This window comes from Elephantulus edwardii, unplaced genomic scaffold (assembly GCF_000299155.1).
Source record: "Elephantulus edwardii isolate Elephantulus edwardi_28Jun2011 unplaced genomic scaffold, EleEdw1.0 scaffold00055, whole genome shotgun sequence".
Lineage (NCBI taxonomy): Eukaryota > Metazoa > Chordata > Mammalia > Macroscelidea > Macroscelididae > Elephantulus > Elephantulus edwardii.
In genome coordinates, this window is record NW_006399805.1 from 8,363,389 (window position 1) to 8,386,284 (window position 22,896).

Genomic DNA, 22,896 nt, shown 5'->3' on the forward strand with positions numbered 1-22,896 from the left:
GGCTGTGTCTATGGTATGTCCGTGTGCTGTCATGTGATATGCGTGCCTGTGGTGTGATCCGTGAGTGGTACATGGAGGGTGTGTGTGTGCTGTGTGGTATGTGGAGGGGACATGTGGTGTGGAACCGTGTGTGGCTGTGTGGTGTGATCTGTGCATGGTACACGGAGGGGGGGTGTGTGGCATGTGGGGTATGGGGTGCGTCTGTGTGTAGGGTGAATGTGGGCTGTGTCTATGCTCCAAGGCTCCTCTCCTCCGGAGAACTCAGGGTCAGCGACATTCAAGGTGAGCAGAGAGAAAGATGAGCCAGATGGAAGGACTGGGAGGCGCTGGAGAGAAAAACGAGGCTGCAGCTGGGAGAGACTAAGGTACCCCCACCCCCCCACCCCCCACCGCACCATGATGAACAAGGACCGAATCCGCCTGGCCCACTCTGGATCAGCCCTGGCCCCCTGGGAGGTCCAGCCAGTGACTCACAGCCTGGCACCCGGCCAGCTGGTGGGCATGTGGTTGGGAACCTCTGCTTTACAATCAGATGTAGTTAAGAGTTAGAATTGTAAGGATCCCATCAATCCCAGCAAGAAGATGGTTGTTCCAGTGAATGATGTAACCCAGTCACTCATTTCACATCCTCTCAAACAAGGGTGTGCCAGGCCTTTCTTCTGAGGTATCTCTTGGTGGCCACAAATCTTTGGGTTATCAGTGAGGACATTAATGATCTGCACCCTAAGGGAATCCACAGAATGTAGCTTCTAGATGATGGTGAGTCAATTACAACTCCTAGAGACCCCACATGGCAGGGCACAGCTGCCCCACAGGGTCCTCAGATTGTGATCTTCACAGAATCAGGCCACCTGCCCAGAGCTCCTCAGCGCTGCACTGGACCTCTGTGAACCCCAATGCAAAGACAGCTGCTCACTGGGGTGCCTCGCCCTGCCCTGCTCCCAGCATCTCTGTCCTGGGCTCATGATGGTGATGTCTGGGCCTGCAGGGCTGGCCCAGGGCAGAGCTGTCTCCCTCTCGCAGCTCCAGGAGGCCCTGGTTTAGGTTCGGCCCTGGCGGCAGCCTGTCATTATTGTTGGCAGGCGGCTCTTCCTGAGAAAGCACAATCCAGCCTTTGAATCCCGAAGCTCACCACCGGGCCCTCCCCAGTCGGCTCCTGCCCCGTGAAGGGGTCCCTCAGTCCCCCGCTTTCCCGGCAGGGCTCCAGGGCTGGGAGCTGAGAGGGCCCATTGAGGCTGGTGCAGGGCACCAGCACAGTTCAGACACTGCGTCTCCCACAAAGTGGAGGTAGGTCTGGGGCAGCCCTCTGTCCCATGGGCCTGTCAGCGCCATCTCCCCACTCCGAGCCCTCACTTCATATCACCAGGCCCCATTCTGGTCCTTCTCACATTTCTAATTTCTCAGCACGCTACTGCATGCCTGATGGACCACAGGATAACATGAACCTAACGTCACACACAGGAAAACACAGCCATCTGAGTGCCTCACTTTATGACAATCTTGTGTCACCACGGCCTTCTGGGCTGATCCCACGTTTGTGAACAGCACACTTGCAGAAGGCCAGACCCCTCAGCTGCCTGTGAGGGACAGTGCTTGGTCATCCCAGTGCCAGGCCTAGGCCTGCCCATCTGTGAGCACAGGCACTGGTGCCCCGGTGGCCCGCAGACACACAGACTGTGTTCAGGGTAGGAAGGCACCCTAGAGATGAAGTGCTTGTTTACAAACTAAAAGGCAGGTAGTTCTAACCCACTCAGCATTCTGAGGAAGAAAGGCCTGGCAATCAGCTCCCATGAAGATGAAAGCCAAAAAAACCCTCAGGGGCTGTGCTGTTGTGTCACATCAGATCTGTGAGCTGGAACAAATCTGTTGACACCAACACCAGCAAGGGATCCACTGTAGACACCCATCTTCCTGGATTCCTGGCCTCTCCTGCAATTTTGGGGAGGAGTCACAAAACGGGAGGAACCTGCCCTCCGGGACTCAGAGAAAGCTCAGCCTTTCCAGCCAAGATGCTCCCCACTCCTGCATTTCTTCTCCACGGTCTTCCTGCCTGGAAGGCTGGTGTCAGGCTGCAGCTGCAGCCACCGTCTTGCAGCCCTAGGGTCAAAGGGCTCGTTCACAATCCTGGGATGTGGAGGTCCGAGTTCAGGCCCCATGTCCCATGAGAAAAATCCCTTACACATTTTAAAACAAGTGACATATGTGCTTGTGGTTCTGATACTTCGTTCCAGTTTTCCTACAAGAAACCTTCTCTTGGGTGATAAGTTTCTCAGAGGCATTTGGGCCGAGGGAGGAAGGATGGGGGTTGGGGTGGGGGAGGTAATCTGCAGACAAGCATATTTTTCTTTCGGTTTGCTTCCCAAACTAAAACGTGTCCCTGAAGACCATGACTGGGTCTGATTCTCAGTGGCCTGAGCTACGTAATGATGGATGTGGTAGCTACGTATGCTGCAGTCATCCCCATGGTGTGCTCTCGTGTGACTGGCCAATCAGAAGAAGGAGGACTAGGGTGGGAGGCAACCTCGCTCCTTGGGTGGAACACAGCCCGGATCTGACATAAGGGGTCTTTTCTTGGAAGCATGGAATCACAATTCATCCACTTGAACTTCTTATTGTGATCTGCACGATCTTACAGAGCAAACTAGGTTTCCACCCAACGATTTATACCCATTCTCTCTCGTCGTTATTGTTGCTGTTATGTGACGTCGAGTCACCTGTGACTCATAGCGACCCTATGTACAACAGCCCTAAACTCTGCCCTATCCTGTCAATCTCACTATCTCCAACACTACCTACCTCCATTACCCCAGTCACTGAATCAATCCATCTAATCCAGAGTCTTCTCCTGCACTGTCCCTCCACTCTCCCAAGCAAGACGTCCCTCTCCACGGACTGGTCCCTACCTGCAACATGTCCAAAGTAAGTCAGACAAAGCTCCAGAATCCTTGCATCCAAAGAGCAGGCCAGCTTCACCCTCTCCAGGACAAACCTGTTCGTTTTCTTAGCAGTCCATGGTATATTCAACACTCTTCCTCAACACCACAGCTCAAAGGCATCAATTCTCCTTCTAGCATCATAGTCATTGTCCAGCTCTCTGAGGCATAGCAAGTGACAGCAAAGACCATGGCATGTATCAGGTGCACCTTAGTCTCCAGACTGACATCATTGTACTTTAGCAATTTAGAGAGGCCTCTAACCACAGACTTTCCCATCTCAATACGTCTTTTAAGTTCCTGGCTGCTAGTGCTAAGAGTGTTGACTATGGAGCTAAGCAAACCAAAACTGTGAATAATCTCAATCTCTTCACCATCCATTATGATGCTGCCAATTGGCCCAGTGGTGAGAATCTTTGTTTTCTTGATATTGAGCCTCAATCCATACTGAAGACTGCAGTCCCTGACCTTCCACAGCAAGTGCAAGCAGGGTTTTGTCATCTGCATAACGCAGATTGTTGATGAGTCTTCCTCCAGTCCTGATGCTACATTTCTCCTCATACAGCCCAGCCTCCCAGATAATCTGTTCTGCATATAGACTGAAAAAGTATGGAGACAGGATACAGCCCTGATGTACACCCTTCCCAATTTTGAACCATGCAGTGTTTCCCTGCTCTGTTTTGATGACTGCCCTCTGGTCCAAGTATAGGTTTCACATTAGCACAATCAAGTGTTCTGGGATTCCCATTCTTCTCAGAGTCAACCACAGTTTGTTATGATCCACACAGTCAAATGCCTTTGCATAATCAATGAAACAAAGACATTCTTCTGGTACTCCTTGCTTTCAGCCAAGATTCTCTCTTACAACAGTAATTACAATGTCCACTATACAACCACACTCTTCCTTCTCCATCCCTGTAATTCTTGATTCCACTCGTCCTTCTACCACAGTCCTCCCTGCTCTCTGTGCTTTACGCAGGACACGTGATAAGATAAAGAAGGAGGAAGCTCTGCGATATGAGAAGACATGGGAGGAAGCCTATGACACAAGGCAGAGCCTCCCCAGGACTTCTCTAGGTGGGACACTGGTTCCAGATCACAGAGAAGCTTGCACAAAAGACCAACCTCCAGCCATGATCTGGAGAAGGTGGGGCTCAGGAGATGCTCCCAGAGTTCTACTTCATCAACCACTTTGGAGGGCCCAAGCCTGAACCCAGCTCACGTGGGCCAGGAGAGATGTGGCCTGCTGGCCTCTCGCTGTGGCTTTGCAGAGCTGGCCAGCAAGAACCCAAGGGCGATGGTCAACACATCAACCCCTCAGGCCTCTCCTTGCCCAAGTGACTGATCCTGAGGATGGCCAGCGCCTGCTTCCCGCTCTCCCCATCCGGTGAAGGCAGGCTCTGTAGTGAGCCCCAACCAGCCTCCGAAGAGGTGCGCCCACCAGAGGGACAGGCTCTCAATGTCCTGAAGCAGATGGCTGTCTCGGGGCCACAGGGATGAGGGGCAGGGAGCCAGCTCAGGGCTGCCTCCCTCTAACTTGAAGAACTCAAACACCTGCCACCAGCCCAGCCCCCGAAACCATCGAAGATTTCAGTTCCACAGAAGCAGGTGCCCGAGAACCTGATGTGTCACTGTGGTCATGAAACCGATACCGGCCTCTGAGCCTGGCCATGTTCCAGGTGGAACCACAGAATACTGCAGGGGTTTTCCGTCCTGCTTGTCACGTTAGGGCCGCGTTAGCAGGGTCGATGGGCTGGTGGTGACACAGCAGCTAAGCACTTGGCTGCCAAACACGGGGCAGATGGAGCTGCCTGAGTCTGTGGAGTCACAGCGGTGGGCACGCCAGGGGCACCTGTCCCTGTCCCACAGGATCACGGGCTCAGGACCAGCTCGATGGCAGGGGCTAGGGATTTGACTGTGCTTTTATTTTGTTTTTTCAACTGCCTCTTTTTCCCCTTCAGTTCTGAATTCAGGAAGGGTTCTTTCCCTCCACTGCTTTGAGGCTGCGCTGCGTGCTGCGGGGCTGACTCCCAACAACTAGCCCCAAATACAGCCGCATGAAACCCTGCTGGCCGGCCGCACAGTCCCACTGACCCTCCACTTCGGGAAGCAGCGTTCCTTCCTAGAGATTGTCTTTCTTGGTGGCTTATCCAAAGTGAGCAGGACCACGTCCCGCCGTCCTTCCGTCCAAGCGCCTGGCTGTGCTGTTCCGGCAGACTGGCTGACTCTCCTGAAGGCCCAGGTCCACCGAGACTTCCGGGCAGCACCACAGCCAAAGGCATCGGTTCTGCTCAGGTCTTCCTAACTCGTTGTTCAGTTTTCACGTGTACAGGAGGCGAGTGAAAATACCACGGTTTAGGTCAAGGTCACCAAAATGGCCTGCCTGCTCGTTCGCACTTTAGAAAGACCTTCCCCTCGGAGCTGTCAGTGCAGCACGCCCTCTGACTGGCTGAACGGATGTCCCTTTCTGAGACAAGTAGAGTAAAACCCTTAGTAACGTCTACCTCTTCACCTTTGTCCTGGTGTCAACCATGGTTCAGTTGTAAGAGTTTTAGGAAAAGGATTAAATATCCACTAGGTGGTGGTCACTGAGTACCACTGAGCCAGAACCAAGCCACAGGTGACCCTCCGCTGGGCTTTCAGAGGCTGTGAATCCCATGGGAGAAGACCACCCACTGTCGTCCTGCGGAACAGCTGGTGGACTCAAACCATGTACCACTGGGTTGGCAGCACAGTTCTGTATCCCTGAGCCACCAGAGCTCCCAAGTGCTTTTTAGCACCAGGCGGTTCATATGCAGCACGTTGGGTTGGGTTCTGGTTCTGACCGCTGTTGAAAACACATACAGTAAAATACACCTGTCCAATAACTTCAACATGCAAAACCCAGGGACACTGTATTCTTCAAGCTGGGCAGCATTCTCTCCAGTCTTCCCGACAACCCCTCCTCCGTGAGCGTCAACACCTGGCTCCTGAGCTCCCTAACCAGGCTGCCGGGATGCTGTTGTCAATTTGGTCCTGCACAGGCAGTTTAAAAGGGCCTGCAGCTGGTCCCAGCCACACGGCAGACAGGCCCACGGAGTGAGCAACGATGATAGTAAGGAACGTCCCCCCAGAACAATCAACCACACAGATTAAACCAGCACGGGCCGGAAGCAGTACTCAGAAAGCAGGAAGGGACAGCAGAGGGGGACGAGCGGAAACGGCGAAGCCAGGGAGAAGTGGGAAGGGTGCTGTCACACAGCAGGGACTGCAAATAATGTGACCAGCCAAAGTGTGTGTGTTAGCTGTTGAAAACAGCCCAATGCTAGAGACAGCATGTGATGGGGCCTGATCGCTGCCTGTGACACAGTCTCAAAGAGGCACTATAGCCAGGTGTGTCAGCCCCAGATGCATGCATTTAGTCACCATTCAGCAACACTCCTGGGCCCGGGTGAGCTGGGCCAAGACAGCCAGTATCACACTGGGAGCTGGGCAGAGCTGTGCTAACAGATGAGGTCTCTGCTTCACGGTGCTTCTCATGGGCTGGGGAGACCAACGGTAGTGAGGCCCAGCTCACAGAATCTGCAGTGGGGTCATGGAGTGCCAGCAGTGGAGCAGGGGACAGTGTGACAGTAGAGGGTGCGGTGGTCAGTGCCCTGGTTGGCTTCCACTCACTGCATGCTGCCTCTGGCCTGTACCAATCCCCCTACAAACACCACCTTCCTGTGGAGGCAGTGTCAGCACAGCTGGGGAGCAGTGAATGACGGGACCCTGGTGGCAGGGCTAGGGGGCTGTCCCAGCACCAAATCATGACAGCTGACCCTCAGCACATCCCACATGGGAGGGCGGGGTGAGGAGCTGAAGGTCTGTCAGGTCCACCCACTGGGCCATCTGCCTCCTGCTAGCCTCAGTTTCCCTCTCCGTCCAAACACTAACAAACTGCTGCAGGGGGTGGGGACGGGGCGTACCACAGGGGTGAAAGTGGGGGTGTGCTGTGAGGGGAGTGTGCTGTGTGTACGAGCTGTATGTGTGCTGTCTGTTAGGTGCACATGTGTGCTCTTTGTATGTGCGTCATGTGCACGTGTGTTGTTGTGGATGTGGACGTGTTCATGTGTGTTGACCACCATGCCCCACATTCCTCAGTCCCCCGTGAGTCAGGCTGAGGTGCCCAGCAGTTGTGAGGCCAGCAGCCCTGGCCTCTGGCCCACCAAAGGAAGGACACTGTCTGGCCCACTGCCTTCCCTGAGCAGTGAGAACTTTGGGATCCACAGGTCTTTCTGTGGCTCATGCCCAGAAGCTGATCTCCAGGCCTTTCTTCAGGGTCGGTCTCAGTCTCAAAGCTCTAACAGGTGTTCTGTGTGGAGGCAGCAGGCCAGCTTCCACTGACAGGGTGGTGGCAGCAAGAAGTGAACACAGGTCGAGGGCACAGGTGATGACCATTGTACCTCTCCACCTGCTTTCTCATCACAGGACAAAAGACTGCCTGGTTCCCGGGAGCTGTCAGTCAACACACAGTGACCGAGGTCCAGAGGGTAGGAGGTCCAGCTGGGAGTAGGCAGCCCCTCAGCCCCTAGGCCAGTCCTCTCAGTGCCAGGAAGCACCTTGGAGAAAGGGCAGTCACCCACCAGAGAGCCAGAAAACCCACTGCAGGGGCCTCAGCAAAGCCCACCGCCTCAAATACCAGCTCAGGCCAGTTCACCACGCAGCGACCAGGAGCAGTCCCCCGGGCTTTGAGGAAACAGCCTTTCCCGCTAGACCACATGCGCCGCCTGGACTGTGAGCCTCATAAACGTCTGTGAAGGGAACGGGGAGGACGTCGCGCTGATTCTGACCCTCTCATGGCTTCCACATGGAGATGCACACATCTGCCCCTAGTTAGCCGATGTTTCGCTAAAAACACAGCGGATGAGAGGGCCCTGCATTTATGAGCCTCCTGGAGGCGGTGCTGGAAAGGCCGTCGGCACATGCACGCGCTCGTGCACACGCTCACACGTGTACACACACTCACACGTGTACACACACTCCAGCCCATACACATGCAGACGTGTGAACACACATGTGCATTCACACCCATGCATGCAGCACACTCACACACACACTTTGAAGGCTCTTCTTCTGAGTCTAGCAGGCTTCTTGCTGACTACACACAGATCCGCACCTAATTTTCAAAAACGAGGGGCTAATGTGCATTTACTGGCTCAGGTAAGCCTCACTCAGGGGCCATATTCTAGTGTGGCAGTCACTGCAAACTCAGCCAGCCACACTCTCCCACCAAACTCTCCTTCTACCCACACTGGCCCGGACCTCCTTCTGTCAAAAGACTTTGAAGAATGTCCACCATCAGCACCTTGGGGGCACCTCTGGGTCACTCATCTGCCACCACTCCCCACCAAGGCCCCTCATCTCAGACTCCTCCACACCCCACAGTCAGCCCTGACACCCCCACACCCTACCCTGCGCCTGCAGTCTCAGGGCTGTGCGGACGGCTGACACACTAGGCCGCCCACCAGAATCCTGGAGGCCCAAGTGCGGCCAGAGAGGCCTCAGGAAAGCTGGTGACTGAGCTCTGAAAATTAAACTTATGACCGATGAGTTGGATTCAGCTTACAGCAACCCTCAATGGGATCCAAACCCAAGACACACACCTCCCCATGGATATGTACCAGAGGTCCGCGCAGGAAGCTGCCACGGTGGGCCTCATGGAGTACAGTAGTTCTACTCCGGCACACACGGGCAGCGCTATGAGTCAGATTCCTCGAGCACAGCTGGTTTCCTCCCCACGTGCTGGCCCCACAGCCTCCCAAACTCCTAGTCATACTTCAGGACCCAATGCAAATAGCCCTGCTCTGAGTCTCCATCTCCAGGTCTGTCATGCCAGCCCATGTTCCAGTGACAGAAATGGAAAACTACCCCAAGTTGTGGAGACTGTCAGATGACTCCCTCTTCCACTCAGCTCCGAGGACCCCAAGGTCAGCCCCCTGCTGACAGCATGCAGGGGTTCTCTCCCTGGGGAGGTATTCGGCTTCCCCAGGATGCAGCCAGGAAGCATGGGCCAGGAAGGAGTCACGGCGCCTTCTCCCCGCTGGGACCCCCCTCCCCTGACTGCTAACCTCGGGTTTAAATTACTGAGGAACCGGCCTGGCTGGGGAGGCGGCCTGCCCACCACAAACCCTCATTTCCTCCCAGTTCTTTAAAAACATCGCTCTATCAGTTTGAACCCTACAGACTTTTCTCAGCCAAAAGGAATTTGCCTTTAAACAAAAACTGCTCAGACATTTCCACGATATGAAATGAAATGAAAAGAATGACCCAGATTTTCCACTCAGACAACGAGGAAACGGGCTTTCTTTTTTTCACCCCGACTCTGTTCATTTGCCAAGATGTCTGAAAAGGGGGTTTGGTTTTGTTTCTTTTCCCTAAGCTAAGAAAGTGGGGTCTCCCTCATGCCTCTCTCTATCCAACCCTGTATTCTGGCAGCGTTTCCTCAGCAGGGCTTTTGGTCAGAAACCAGATCAAATAGCAGTGGGCAACCTGGACGCTCAAATCACACAGAAGCTGCCACCATTGTTGTTTTCCTTTTTCGGATGATTACTTAACTTGTAAACACTGTACAAATACTAACAGCTTAAACTCTATGCAGCCAAAGAGAAGTCTACGGCTGAGAGCTGGCGGTCCAGAAGGGTGTGCCGGCCTTGGTTGAGCTGGGGCTGGACATGAGGGCGGGCTGGACAGCCCAGCACCCATGTCCTTACTAAGGAGACAGACTTGTTTTCCACACGTGGCATCTGAGCCCGAGAGCTGGGACCTTGCCTAAGAGATGAGGTGAGGCCATCAGTGTGTCGGCCAGTGGGGTGCTAAGAGGGTCTGGGAGGAGTGGGTGAGGGTGAGAGCTGGCTCACCCAGGCAGAGCAAGACACAGGGCTGCTGTTTTCAGTCCACCTTTGAAGGGACCATGAGCACAAACGCGGTGTTTTACAGTAGAACAAACTGTGACCCAAGAGGGGCGTAATATGTCCCCACCGTGTTCACATCTTCAAACACCTTGTGTTCCAAAGGCTACTCTCTTGAGACCCACCACCGATAGACCAATGAGAAATCAGCCCATCTCAACTCTTTAAAAACAGCATCTAAAGCACTCGAGGGGGCTCTAGTGGCCTAGTGGTAAGGAGCTGTGTTGCCAACCCAAAGGCACACAGTTCGAATCTACCAGCTGCTCCACAGAAGAAAGAACCGCAATCTCTTCCTGTGTGATTTACTGCCTCTGAAAACCCACTGGAGGGTCAGCTGTGGCTCAGAGTGACTCCACGATACCCAACAACAGTGGCAGCGAGCCCTTCAGGAACCGCTGCAAAGCCTGGCTGAGACCATGAGAGGCAGGACAGGAGGCAGGCGATGACAGCTGAGTTGGACAGCTTGCCAGCACCAACCTCACGGTCCTGAAAAGGCTGGGCCCTCGGGTGCAGAGTACAGACAAGGGGGGCTGGAGGCGCTGCAACTGACCATGTGTTTGAGGCCCAGCAACCAGAAGCTGAGGAGGTGAGGTCACCAGATGCCGGAGCAGAGTTAGGATGGCATGCCCCACTCCTAGGGTCCGGCAGGCACCTGGGTGAGACCACACGCTCCTTGTGGAGGCTCTGACATGGGGGAGGGGCTGGGCCAGCCCCATGGGGTTGATCCCCAGCTTGGGAGCAAATGGACAACAGCACATGGACAGACGAGACAGGATCCTTGGGGCTGCGAGCTGTTCACCCCAGAGGCAAAAACCCAGAGCCAAAGGGCGAGAAGAGCTCCAAGCAGACTCAAGAGCTCGGGACTGGACATGGAGAAGCCGAGGGTCAGCGCAGGCTCTGCTGTTCTGTCCTCAACAAGAGGATTAACAAATAGCCCTGACCCTGGGGAGAGGAGAGGCCACTGCTCCCTGCCCCCCAGCACAGCACACTCACCCAGGATGCCCACTGCCCTCAGCTGGCTCCTGGGCCTGCAGACCCGCAACTGCTCCACGGGCTGTCCAGAGTCCCAAGGCCATCAGCCTAAAGCCACAGGTGGCCTCTCCTTCCCTCTGCAGAGTGGCCCGGGGAGTCAAACCCCCGGACTTCCAGTTAGCAACCCAGCACTAACCACTGCACCACCCACCAGGTACAGTTACACGTGTAACTATGCTACTCAGTGTTACAGCATCCCAGAGTGAAAAGGGCCTTCCAACTCAGTCCAACAGCGACCTGGAGGGCAGTACGGGGGTGTCCCCAAGGGGCCCCAAGGTGGGGGTCTGCCTGGAACTGACCGTGTCGTCTTTCTCCCACAGAACAGCTGGTGGGTCTGTCTCTTATACTTTCAACTCCCAACAGATAAACAGGAGAAACTCCCATCATCCCAAACATTATGACAGTTGCCTCTACTTCGCTCTGATGGATGCACAGTGGCTCCCCAAAAACATGGGCTGCAGTCCCCTGCTGCCTCTTGGGGACCACAGCCCTCACGTGGGGAGAGGTCCCTGGGAGTCTGGTCTGCAGTCAGCAACACGGGAACAGGGTGCGGAGGGAGCAGCTCAGGGCCGAGCCAGACACGGGGGCTCCTCGCTCATCCCACTGCACATCAGGTGTCATCCGTGCCCCTCAACCCCACAGACTGTCCCACCAAAGTCTAAGACCATCTGCCCCCAGAACCATGAGCACGTCATGGTCACACCCATCCACAGGCAGGGCAGAGCGACCTCTCTCCGTGTCAGAGCCCGGCCCATGTCTGCCCACATGCAGGTCAGGGCCTTCCCCCTCTGCCTCTGAGAGCCTGCCAGGAGCCGGTCAGGATGATCCGATCTGCCCCCCAGGGGCCCACAGGCAGGTCAGGGCCTCGGCCCTGGGTGGGCAGTGCTGGCTGCACAGGCCTCGCTGAGGCTTAACCAACCATGTGCTACCTGCCAAATGTCCCCGTGACACACAGCACTGGGCTAGCCGGCCCTGGTCCTGCACAGAACAGGTCCTTCTGGTCCTGTGCATGGAGCGTGGTGACAGGTCACCTAGGATCTGACCCAGATGAGAGCTGAGTGCTCAGTCCACAATGTCATCCTAGGGAGCCCCTCCCAACGGCCCCGGTGACAGCGTGAGGGGCACTGGCACCCCCTGAGCCCATTCTCACAGGGGACAGCAGATACCCATGAGACCAGGGGAACCCACAACAGGGCCCTGCACTGGGAGAGGAAGACAACACACAGCTGACGCTACTGCCACAGGGTGCCTGCACAGCTGCAAACCTCTACCTGGTGACACAGCGCGTAAGCACTTGGTTGCTAACCCAGAGGTCGCAGTTCAAACCCAACAGCCCTCTGAGGGAAAAAGATGACCCAGTCTCTTCCTGAGAGTCAAAGCTTGGAAATGCTGTGGAGTGGGCGTCTCCTGGCCTCCAGGGTCCCTGACTCCAGGGCAACAGGCTTGTTTTTGTTTGTTTATTCCTGTCTGGCCCCTGGGAGGTAGAAATAACTGACCTTGACTACCAGCCACAAGTTAGCTGTTCGAACACACCTAGGGAGGCTGTGCAGACAGAGGTGGAACAGGTCTGCCCAGCTCCCCACGTGGCTGTCCCTCCAGGGTTGCAGCATTCCCAACCCCAGCTCGCTCCCAAGACTAACCATTGTGCATTTAGGAACCTCTTCTATTTGCTCACCCCCCAGTGTGAGAACAGCCCCTGGTTAAACACACACCTCACGCACCCTGGCATTATAAGGGTCACACCAGCTGCATCTGAGGTGTGTCCCCTACCCCAAATGAACAGTCATGTGATCAAACCCTTGCCAACAAAACACAGAGAGAAGGCAGCTGGTGGACTTCTGGGAAAAGTCCCTTCCAGCCTGAAAAAGGACACAATGACCCTCTTCTTCCCAGAGTGGTCATACTGAACGTGACCCTGGACATGTGCGTTCCACACACTCCATCCCAGACTAGGGTGTTCAGACGCGACACCCTGACCTGTGATGTCACCCAAAAGCCACCACACCAGCTGGCCCAGGCCGGGCCCAAGGGCTCCCACTGGGGGAAAGTATTCACTACTTGCTGCGTAACCTTTCTCAATTAAGCCCTTGGCTGCTAAGCACAACACTGGCAGTTCAAACCCACCCACAGCTCTGCCAGGAAAGACTTGGAGATCTCTTCCTCCTGGAGCAGCTGGGTGGGTTTGAACCACTAACCTTTCAGTCAGCAGTGAAGGACTTGGCCGCTGTGGCAATAGCATTGTTTCTAGTAAGCCTACCATGACTGTAACAATGGGGGTGAGCCACAGGAGATGGTGACGATGGCACAGGACAGGGCAACGCACAGATCTGTTGCTCACAGGGCCACAATCAACTTGACAGCACCTGACATCAATGGTGGTGTCATTTTTAGAGTAAGTTTGCCAAATGTTCCAGAGAGAAATCTGACAAGGGGCGGAAATTGAACATACCGACAAGGGCACTTAGGGACCAGTGGAGAGAGAAGGTACAGGAAGGGGAAGCGAGGCCTCCCGCATCTCACTGGCCACCGGCGTGTGGCAGTGGGATAACCAGAAGTAATGCCACTGTCAGCCCGTCAGGGCCCAGACTCCCCAAAGCCCAGCTGGGGCACCGATCAGAGCTAAGGCCGTGGTGGATCAGCCATTCCTAACCTCCAACATCCACTGAGTCACAGAGTCCTTGGGCTGGTCTGGGGAAGGGAGCCCCTCCAGCCCAGGAAGGGCGCCGGCTGAACCCTGACAGGGAACGGAGGGCCAGATGTGGGCAGACACTGAGTGCCCCTCCGACTTGCTGCCTCCCACTGACCGGGCTCAGCCTCCACCCTTTAACAAGTGACTGGACAAAGAACTTGAGCAGTTTGACTATAAAGCAGGGAGCCCTGGGGGCTCAGAGGTTGAGTTCCAGTTCAAGACCACCACAGGAGAAAAAAGCTGGTAAGCCTCTCCCTGGGGTCCATTCCACTGGGGTCTGATTTCCCCCTCCAACTCCCTGGAGATACCTCCTCCCCCAGCAATGTCCTCTCCCTTGGGGTCTGCTCCCCCAACCTCTACAGTACACTCCCTGGGAGTCTGCTCCTAGGGAACTGCTCTCAGAGGTCCACACCCTGGGGGTCTGCTCCCAGAGGCTCACTCCCTCACAGTTTACTCCTGGGGGTCCATCCCCCAGCAGTCCACTCCCCCAGGGTCTGCTCCCCTACAGTCTGCACACCCTCAGAAACCCTAACCGTCCTTCTGTCAAGTGACTCTGCTGAACAGTATCAGGCTTTAACCACCAGCTACTTTTTAAAACAGCTGCCTTTTTATAAGCTCAAGGTTTAAAACAAGTAGAAGGTCTATGATACCTTCACAAAGCTTTAAAAGTCCACATTAGTTACTTTTTTAAAAGGAGGTAGTCATTAAAAAAAAAACACCTAACAAGCTGATACAAATGCTGCTTTATAACTCATGAAGCTCTCTAAAGATACATTACAAAAAGATCAAATAGGCTACCACACTAAAACCACTTACTGCTGCTACTGTTGTTGTTGTGTGGCTTCAAGTTGCCCATGACCCATGTACAGCAGCTCTGAACCCTTCCCTGTCCTGCACCAGTCTCTGCTCTTAGCAAAGCTGCAGGACAGAGTAGAAGTGCCCCATAGGGTTTCCACCCCAAGACATCTTTACAGAAGCAGACTGCCTGGTCTTCTCTCAATGCGAACACTGACAGAGGAGCTGGCACTTTCAACCACAGACCCACCAGTGAGTAGGCCGTGTGTAACCACTGGCTACCAGGGCTCCTTCCTACACAAGCCTGTTAGCACCCCATCCTCCTCCAGGCCTCTGGCTGCCAGCGAGTCAAGCCCGACTCAGGAGGCCCCAGGACCATGCTCCACCACCACACCTTTCTTCTGAGGTACCTGTGAATGGACTTGAACCTCCCACCTCCCTGATAGTGTAAACTACCTCCACACTCAGGGCCTCTGAACTTCAGCCCCCGGTTACTGACTCCTCGATATCTTGCAGACATAGTCTGCATTTATAGCACGCCGATGTGCCGTGCTGTCCTGCCCTTTAAACTGCAGGCTGCTCTCTCGGAAACATGACTTCTACAGGTGTTAAAGGAACACACCTGAGTGTCAGACACGTGGAGCACCGGGGCAGGGTTCCCACAGGCAAGACCACGAGGGACGCGCCCTCCTCCTTTTCTGCAGCTCAGAACAAGAGCCTTTATAAATTTATGACTCACTGAATTAAAACATTATCTCACTCTCTGTCTGGAGACTGGGGATTCCTGGGTGGGGCAAACAGTCAAAATACTTGGCTACCAACCAAAAGGTTGGTTCAAGTTCACCCAGAGACGGTGCCCCAGGAGAAAGAACTGGTGGTTCACCTTCCAAAAAGTCAGTTACTGAAAAGCTGTGGGCACAGATCTACACTGTCCCCCTGGGGTTGAACCAGCAGCCAGCAGCCTGGTATGTTTTTGGTTTAGTGTAGAAACTACATTGAAGTTTCAACAGAAAGCCCCTGGTCTTGTCACCCAGCTTCTAACAGGAAAGCTCACACTCGCCTAGCTATTCACGTCATTAGAGAGCCCTGCTAGTGCCCCAGCTAAAGTGTTTGGCTGCTAACCAAAGGGTTGGTAATTCAAACCCGCCACCCGACTCCACGGGAGAAGACAGGCAACCTGCTCCCACAACGATGGCAGCACAGGAAACACTTGGGGGAGTCCTACTGTGTCAGCTGGGGTCACCGTGTGGTCTTCTGTTTTCCAGTGTCCAGGCAAAGCCTATGGGGTTTGGCACCCAGGTTCTCCTGAGCAAGGCTGGTTCCAGCCCTCTCCCCTTGCCTCCTGTAGGCTCTGCAAGGAACACCGGCTGCAGACAGCTCAGGAAAGACCACTAAGGGAGGGCTGTACCCCAGCTCCAGACAACGGGACCCTCCAGTGGTGGAAGCAGGTATGTGGCAGGTGAGCCCCACAAGGAACTCACAATCACAGGTGTGGTCCCCGAAATCCTCCTCGGAGCACCGCACGTGCCCACCCATGAGGCAGGAGTCACTAACTAGCCCGTGGAACCTTCTCCAAGTTGCTTCAATCTTTAAGGCTCCAAATCATTATCAGAGAAATGAGAATAAAATACCCCTCTCAGAATGTGCGGTCACAGGGCCTCAGGACCATGGTTTCTGGGGACATCACAGTCAACTGGCATAGCTGACAGTCCCCAAATACAACCTTGTCCATCCTACTGGGGTGTTAAGGGCTCTGGCTTCTGAGAAGCTGTCCAGACTGTGTCTCCCTCGACCACAGAAAAGGGAAGAAACACAATGACGTGCTGAGAGCATCAGTGCAAAGAAGTGAGGGATCATGTGGACAGCAAACTCCACAGCCCCACGGCCGACGAACTAGACGGTGCAGAGCTTCCACTGCGGACCTTCCTAAAGGGACCACTGACGGAGTAGGTGGAGAAAATGGAGCAAAATTCAAAGGAAACTTGATCTGGGAGAGACTGAGGGGACCCCCTAGGCTGTGTCCCTTAGCGACCCTCTGAGCTGGGAACTCACCCCATGGCTCAACTTTCAGCCAAACAGCAGACAGGCCTGTGAGGGGCCCAGGAACACCACGGGGGACGCGCGTTAGAACAGCCAACCACACAAGATCAAATGCATTCCCCATCATCTCCCCAGGAACAAAGCTCAGATGGTGGGAAGGACAGATGGAAACGGGACTCATAGGGAGGAAATGAGAAGAGTGCAGTTTCACTGTGGGTATTACAACCAACATTATAAAACAAAAGGAGTGTGAACGGTTGAACGGAAAACGAATTTCTTCTGTAAAGGCTCAAATGATAATTTAAAAAGAAATACTGTTGTCCCTGTTGAGTCTTTAGGAGGGTCACACTGTATCATTTTGTAAAGCACCAGACAACACCTTTTAGGAGGAACAGCTACAACTTAAGTTTCAGAGCCTAGTGCAACTTGAAAATAGTGCAACATTTGTTAAGAATCCCAAGGTAGTAAGTACCTGGTGAGCATCAACCAAGCCTGAGAAGGCCTTCAGGCCATGGCCTCAGGGGACAAGGCTCCTTTCAGATACTAAAGGTTTAACAGGTGGTATCTACTTTCCTCTCTTGAAAGACTTAATTTTGAAGACTAAGGTTCACTGGGTATTTATGCCCTGGTTTCTCAGTCTCCTCCTACACACGTGAAAGGGAGTGCTAGGGGTCTAGTTAGTGGTAAGGAGTTGTGCTGCTAACACAAGGTTATGCAGTTCAAATCCACCAGCTGCTTTCACTGGAAAAAAGATGAACAATCTTGTGCAATTTAGGCCTCTGGAAACCCACTGGAGGGGCAGCTGTGAGTCAGTTCCAACTCTACCGTACACAACAACATGCGTGTGAAAGAAAGGGAGCTCAGGTAGCCTAGCTAGTAAAGACCTGCACTGCCAAAGGTAAGTGGTTCAAACCCACCAGCTTCTCTGAAGGAGGATGGGCAATCCCCTCCTGTGTGATTTACAGCATCTGAGAGAGTCAGCTAGGAGTCAGTTCCAACTTGATGACACTCAACAACAAGCATGTGAAAGCCGGACAATAAATAAGCAAGAGCAGAGAAGAACGGAGGGTCTATGTTGAGGAGTATTAGAAACGGCATCGCGGACGAAGTGCAGCCTGAACGCTTCTCAGAAGTGACAACGGTGAGACTTCGTTCATGTACTTTGGACATGTTATCAGGAGGGGCCAGTTCCTGGAGAAGATCGTCACGTAAGGCAAAGGGTGAACAATGAGAGAGAGACTCACAGCAAGACGGACTGACAGAGGACTGCACCGCAGCACACAGGGATGACCGTGAGGACGGGAGGCTTAGTAAAGAACCAACTCTAATAACAACTTTATCATCCTCATCCCTTCCCCAACTTACAGCCCAGCCTCACCCTCCCTGGGCTCCCTGCTCCCGGTATAGTGTGCCATCCACAAAGCTGGACAGATTCACTCCAGTCCACAGACAGGCAAGCCTCTCGGAAGCCACCTGCATTTACTAGGCTGGGCTGACCAAGACTGCGTCACACTGGCTCACCGGTGGCCCCAGCTACATCTGACCACATCCACCTGAGCAGCGCTGATTTTTTAAGAGGTGAATGCTCAGAACTTTTCTCCGAGGTGTCCACGGGGGAATGTGAACCTCCAGCATACTTGGCCATTAACTAACTGATGTTACCATCAGCTCACACCAGACCCACTTCCACTGTGGGGCCTCTGAGCTGGCTGTTCGTCTGCAGAGTCAACAACTCCACCTCCTTCATGTCTCCACTAAGAGCCACTTTCCACGAGAAGCACCCCGTGAGCACATTATTCAAGGCGCTGCTTGGCGCTCCCTCCACCTGCGGTGTCTGTCCCCCGCCCCCCCCCCACTGCTGCACGTCCTGTATAATTTACTTCTTTAGTGTGCTGTCTAGTTCTCTACTGCTGCTGGCAAGGAAACAGCACAAGTGGACGGCTTCAACCAGCAGACACGCACTGTCTCCCAGGTCAGAAGGCGGCACCAGCCCTGGGTGAAGGCTCGCACCGGCTCTTGGGGGAGGTCCTTGCTCCTTGGAGACCCTGCGTGGCCCTGCATCCACCTTCCTCCATCTCTGCTTTTGTGCAGCTTGCCGAATCTGCTCTCATATCTCTAAAGAAACTGAATCAGGGCACACTCATACCAGGAGCCCTGGTGGTGTCACGCAGTATGGGGGACGCTGTGACCTGAAAAGTCCACTAGCCGCTCCAAGGTTCAAATCCACCAGCCGCTCCAAGGGAGAAGGATGCGTCCAATCTTTTCCTGTCAAGATTTACAGCTGGAGAAATCGGACGCAGCGTGGCCAAGAGTGGAAACAACTCCACAGCAGTGGCTGCACTGTCAACTCAAAGACCTGTGGTTCGAATCCACCAGGAGCTCCACAGGAGAAAGATGGGCAGTCCGTCTCCTCCCAAGCAATTCACAGCCTCTGAAAGCCTGCTGGAGGGTCAGCAAAGAGTCCGTTCTGACTCGACAATACACAACAACAATACTAAAACTGCTTCCTTAACAGAAAACCCACCCCAAGCAGGGTTATAACCACAGGTACCTCCACTCTACTGTGTCCAGGAAGTTCAACTCTGGTGACTTATCAGGTTTCTGAGGCAGTAAATCTTTACAGGAGGAAACTGCCCATCCTTCTCCTAAGAGGCTGGTGGATTTGAACTGCCAACTTTTCAGTTAGTGGCACAACATACAGTGCACTGCACAACCTGGGCTCCTTACCTATCATTCCTCATTTCTCTCCCTACACACACACACACACACACACACACAAAGAGGCAAGCTTCTCCAGGTGAGGACTGTCCACTTTGTTCGTGATGCTTCCTATGTGGTTAGCACAGTCCTTAGCAGGTGGAGACGTCCAGCAAGTATTTGTGGAACGAATAGATGAACAATGGGACGTATGCAGAATCTCACCATCTTTCTCATCACAGGACCGTGATGAGAGGCCCCTCACTGCAGAGGGTCAACATTCATAACTAGCTTGTCCACAGAAGCCCAACCCAGTTCACAGGCAGGTGAGAAAATGTCATCTATTTTCAGGGCTCTATCAAACCCCCTTCAGTTTGGAAAGAAGATAATGTCTGTGCTGCAGAATCACCACCTCCTTCCACACTGGTTTGAACCCACTGGCACCCAGGGTGAGAGCAAAGAGGCTGCCAGCGCCCATAAGAACAGCTGGGGAACTCGAAAGGGCCATTCTCCTCCTTTGTCCTGCGGGCTCCCAAGGAGTCCCCTCAAGAAGACGTCCGCGGGTCGGTCTTCATCTAGTCTGCAGCTTCAGTGGGCGGGCACACAGTTTATTGAAGCAGCTGCATCTCACACACAGCTGGGCTGTCCTGAGAGAAGACATGTCCCATAGGAAAAGTCAGAGAGTCATTTTGGGCTTGTTTTAAATGGGATTAGAAGAAAAACAACCCACACATCACTATTTCATCACAATGGCATGGAAAGCCAAGCCCTTGACATCAAAACAAATGCAAAGTCTCCATCCTTGAAACTGTTCACACAAAAATACCCCAAAACCCACCCCAGAAAAGGCTGCAGGTGTGAATGGGTCCAGCCCATTCTGCCCGCAGACCAAGAGCCCTGGGGGTCAGCTCAGGACTCTCCGTGCTGGCGCCAATGGGAGCCCCGGGACCCAAGAACAGGCACAGGGATTGGGGATGGGATTTGTGGCAGCTGCAGCTCGAGGCATCTTCGAGAAGACTCGGCCCTCTACAGATGGTTACAAGGGAGCCATGTCAGAGAAACACGTGAAGTGCCCACTCCTCAGAAGATAGCTGAGGGCTACTCGAGTCCTCCGCCAATGCCATCTGGGCCCCCAAACCAAAGACAGCCACATGGGCTCCTCCCTAGAACCTCACGGCACATCTGGCTCCTGACTGGGACCCTATTACACAGGAGACTTCTGTCCCACCACGCCACACATCTGGATCCCCCCCCACCTCCCTACAAATAGCTCCTGCCACTTCCCCCACTTCACCACAAAATTAGCTCTGCCCCCCCCCCCACAGCCACACCTGGTTCTTGCTCCACCTCACCACACATCTGCCTCCCACCCCCCACGTATCTGGCCCCAGAGCTGCCATTATGCACACCTGGCTCTGGCATCCTTCACAGGCTCCCACCTCTTCTCTTCCTGTCTGCAGCCGCCACAAGGCCAGTGGGAATCAGAAGAGAGGCCTCCCGCGTCCCTTTTCCCAAAATAACGGCAGCCAGAGGCAAAGGCCACCCTGCAAAAGTTTCAAATATCCTGGCACTGCCCCCACAACAGGGCTGTAACCCCACACTGTGCTCTTTCTCTGTGCTTTAAGAGAGGGCAGCCTTGTGGTGGTGCGGCGGGTAAGGCATCAAGCTACTGATCCAAAGGCCGGTGGGGTGAGCCCACCAGTCACTGCACAGAAGACGAGGCAGCCTGTTTCCACAGAGATTTACAGGCCCTGGACACCCCTGGGCAGCTCCACCCTCTGCTACCGGCCACTATGAGTAAGTCAGAGTAGGTCAGAATCAGCACAGTGGCAGCAGTGAGCCTGGTTTTTTAGGTTAATGTAGGAAGCAAAGCTGACTGTCACATTATTTCATTACATACATGTATCTAGATGTTTATTTAATGCAGACATATTGTACGTTCAATAGCAAATAAGGCGTGCATTGCCTCTGAAGCAGACCACAGAGCCACTGTAGAGCTGTCTGCTCCCCACGCACTTGTGAAATACACAACTGATCAGATTTTCCAGACAGACTGAGCGCAGGGGGGAGGCCGACTTCTGGACTGAACCGTTAACAACGCCAAAGCAAGCAGGCCTCCTTCGAAGGCCGAGGCCCTATCCAAACACACATAAAGAGGAGAACTTTTAAAACACAAATAAAACCTCCATTACTATCCTAGTGTTGGAATTCACTCCTAGTGGATCCTCCAGCAGGTTTTCAACAGACAGACAGGATGCCAAAATGTAGAAGCCAGACCTCCCCCCAGAGTAGAGAGCAGGGGAAGGTATCATTCTCCAAACAGCGGCTCCTGAGTTGTTCGCACACGTTTTTGCACGTGAGTGGCAGGTGAACAGTCTGCTGAACTTAAGGGTGGCTCCCTCTCTCGAAATCTGGGCTCTGGAGGGGGACTGCATTGTGTACAGAAAAAACAGTGCCTTCTAATCCCTAGGTCTTAACTTCTCAGACAAGAAGGCTGTATATTTTATTTTATTTCTTTTTTACCCATAAGCACTCTACACTTCTGCAAGGCACAAGTTTACCACGGAGCAAAACACGAGAAGCCCTGCTGGTGCACTTGGTTAAAGTGGTAGGATGCGAACTCAAAGGCCAGCAGTTCGAATCTGCGAAAGAAAGGGTGTGTCGCTCTGGTAAGAATCGGCAACCGGTAGTCAAACGTAATTCTGTTGTTGTTTGAAACAATAAGGGCCCTCCCCGCGGTCCGCTAGTCAGCATGGAAATGATACTATTAAGTGCAAGTGCGGAGGCTGCCAAGGTTCCTGGAGGGACGTGCAAGCTCGCTGCTATACTGGGAAGCCCCACGGGGCGGGCAGCCGCCGGTACCTGGGCAGCCCCGCACCGGGGCACGCACCTGGGCACGCACCTGGGCACGCCCCAGGCCCCGCCGGCGCCCGTCCCCCGCTGTCCCCGCCGATCGGTGCTCACCGTGGGGCACAGCAGCGCGTCGCTGTCTCCGGGCTCCGACAGCTCGCTCAGCTTGCGGTCCCACTGCAGGGCGCCCTGCTCCCCGCTCTCCAGCACCTCCATGCCGGCCAGGTGCGCGAGGCAACGACGCGCGCAGGGCAGAGCGCGAGCGGGGGAGTGCGCGCGCGCGGAGGCTCGTGCACGCGCGGAGGCTCGTGCGCGCGCAGGCCCGTCGGCTCCTCCGCCCGGGGTCCCCGGCCGCGTCCGCGGACACCGGCGGGTCCTGGGGAGTCGGGCGGTGCAGCGAGGGCCGGCAGCTGCGGAGTCAGGGCAGGGCGCGCATCCAGAGCTCCCGCAGGACACTCGCTCGCATCCCGGGACACCGCCCGCGGCCCGCGCGCTCCCAGCACAAACTTCGAGACGCCCCGCAGCGCCTCCGCGGCGCTCTCGGACCCAGCCTCCGACCCCGCCTCTTTCCAGCCCACGGACCAACCGGAGGCCCTCCTCAACCGCTGGTCCCAATCAGAAGTCTCGCTGTCCACACTGTCCCGCCCACAGCTGTGGGGGCCACAGGAATTCTCCGCCCCGGCTTTGGAATGTGGGCAGGGCGCGCTTTTGACGTCACCGGGAAACTCCTCCTTCCGGAGCGCGGCCCCTGCCGGGCTTATTGAGCAGCGGGCCAATGGCGTGCTTATGTCTGGAATGATGGACGGGACGCGGCGCCACTAAAGAAAGGGAGCCTGAGACGGTCAGCCAATTAGATAGCGACAAGACTACATTTAATAAAAGAGGGTGGGTGTGCCGAGTTCGCGACTGAAAGTCAGTCTGCGAGGTCAGG

The 22,896-nt window shown here is 54.6% G+C and overlaps 1 protein-coding gene across 1 annotated transcript in view; it reads right to left on the reverse strand.

Moving 5' to 3' along the window:
- Positions 1-22,181, reverse strand: part of CREB3L2 (cAMP responsive element binding protein 3-like 2) — an 82,982-nt gene extending 60,801 nt beyond the window's left edge. Inside the window, exon 1 of the mRNA XM_006887151.1 lies at positions 22,080-22,181. Coding sequence (XP_006887213.1) covers positions 22,080-22,181 — 102 coding nt within the window. The remainder of the gene's footprint in view (positions 1-22,079) is intronic.
- Positions 22,182-22,896: the final 715 nt, after the last annotated feature.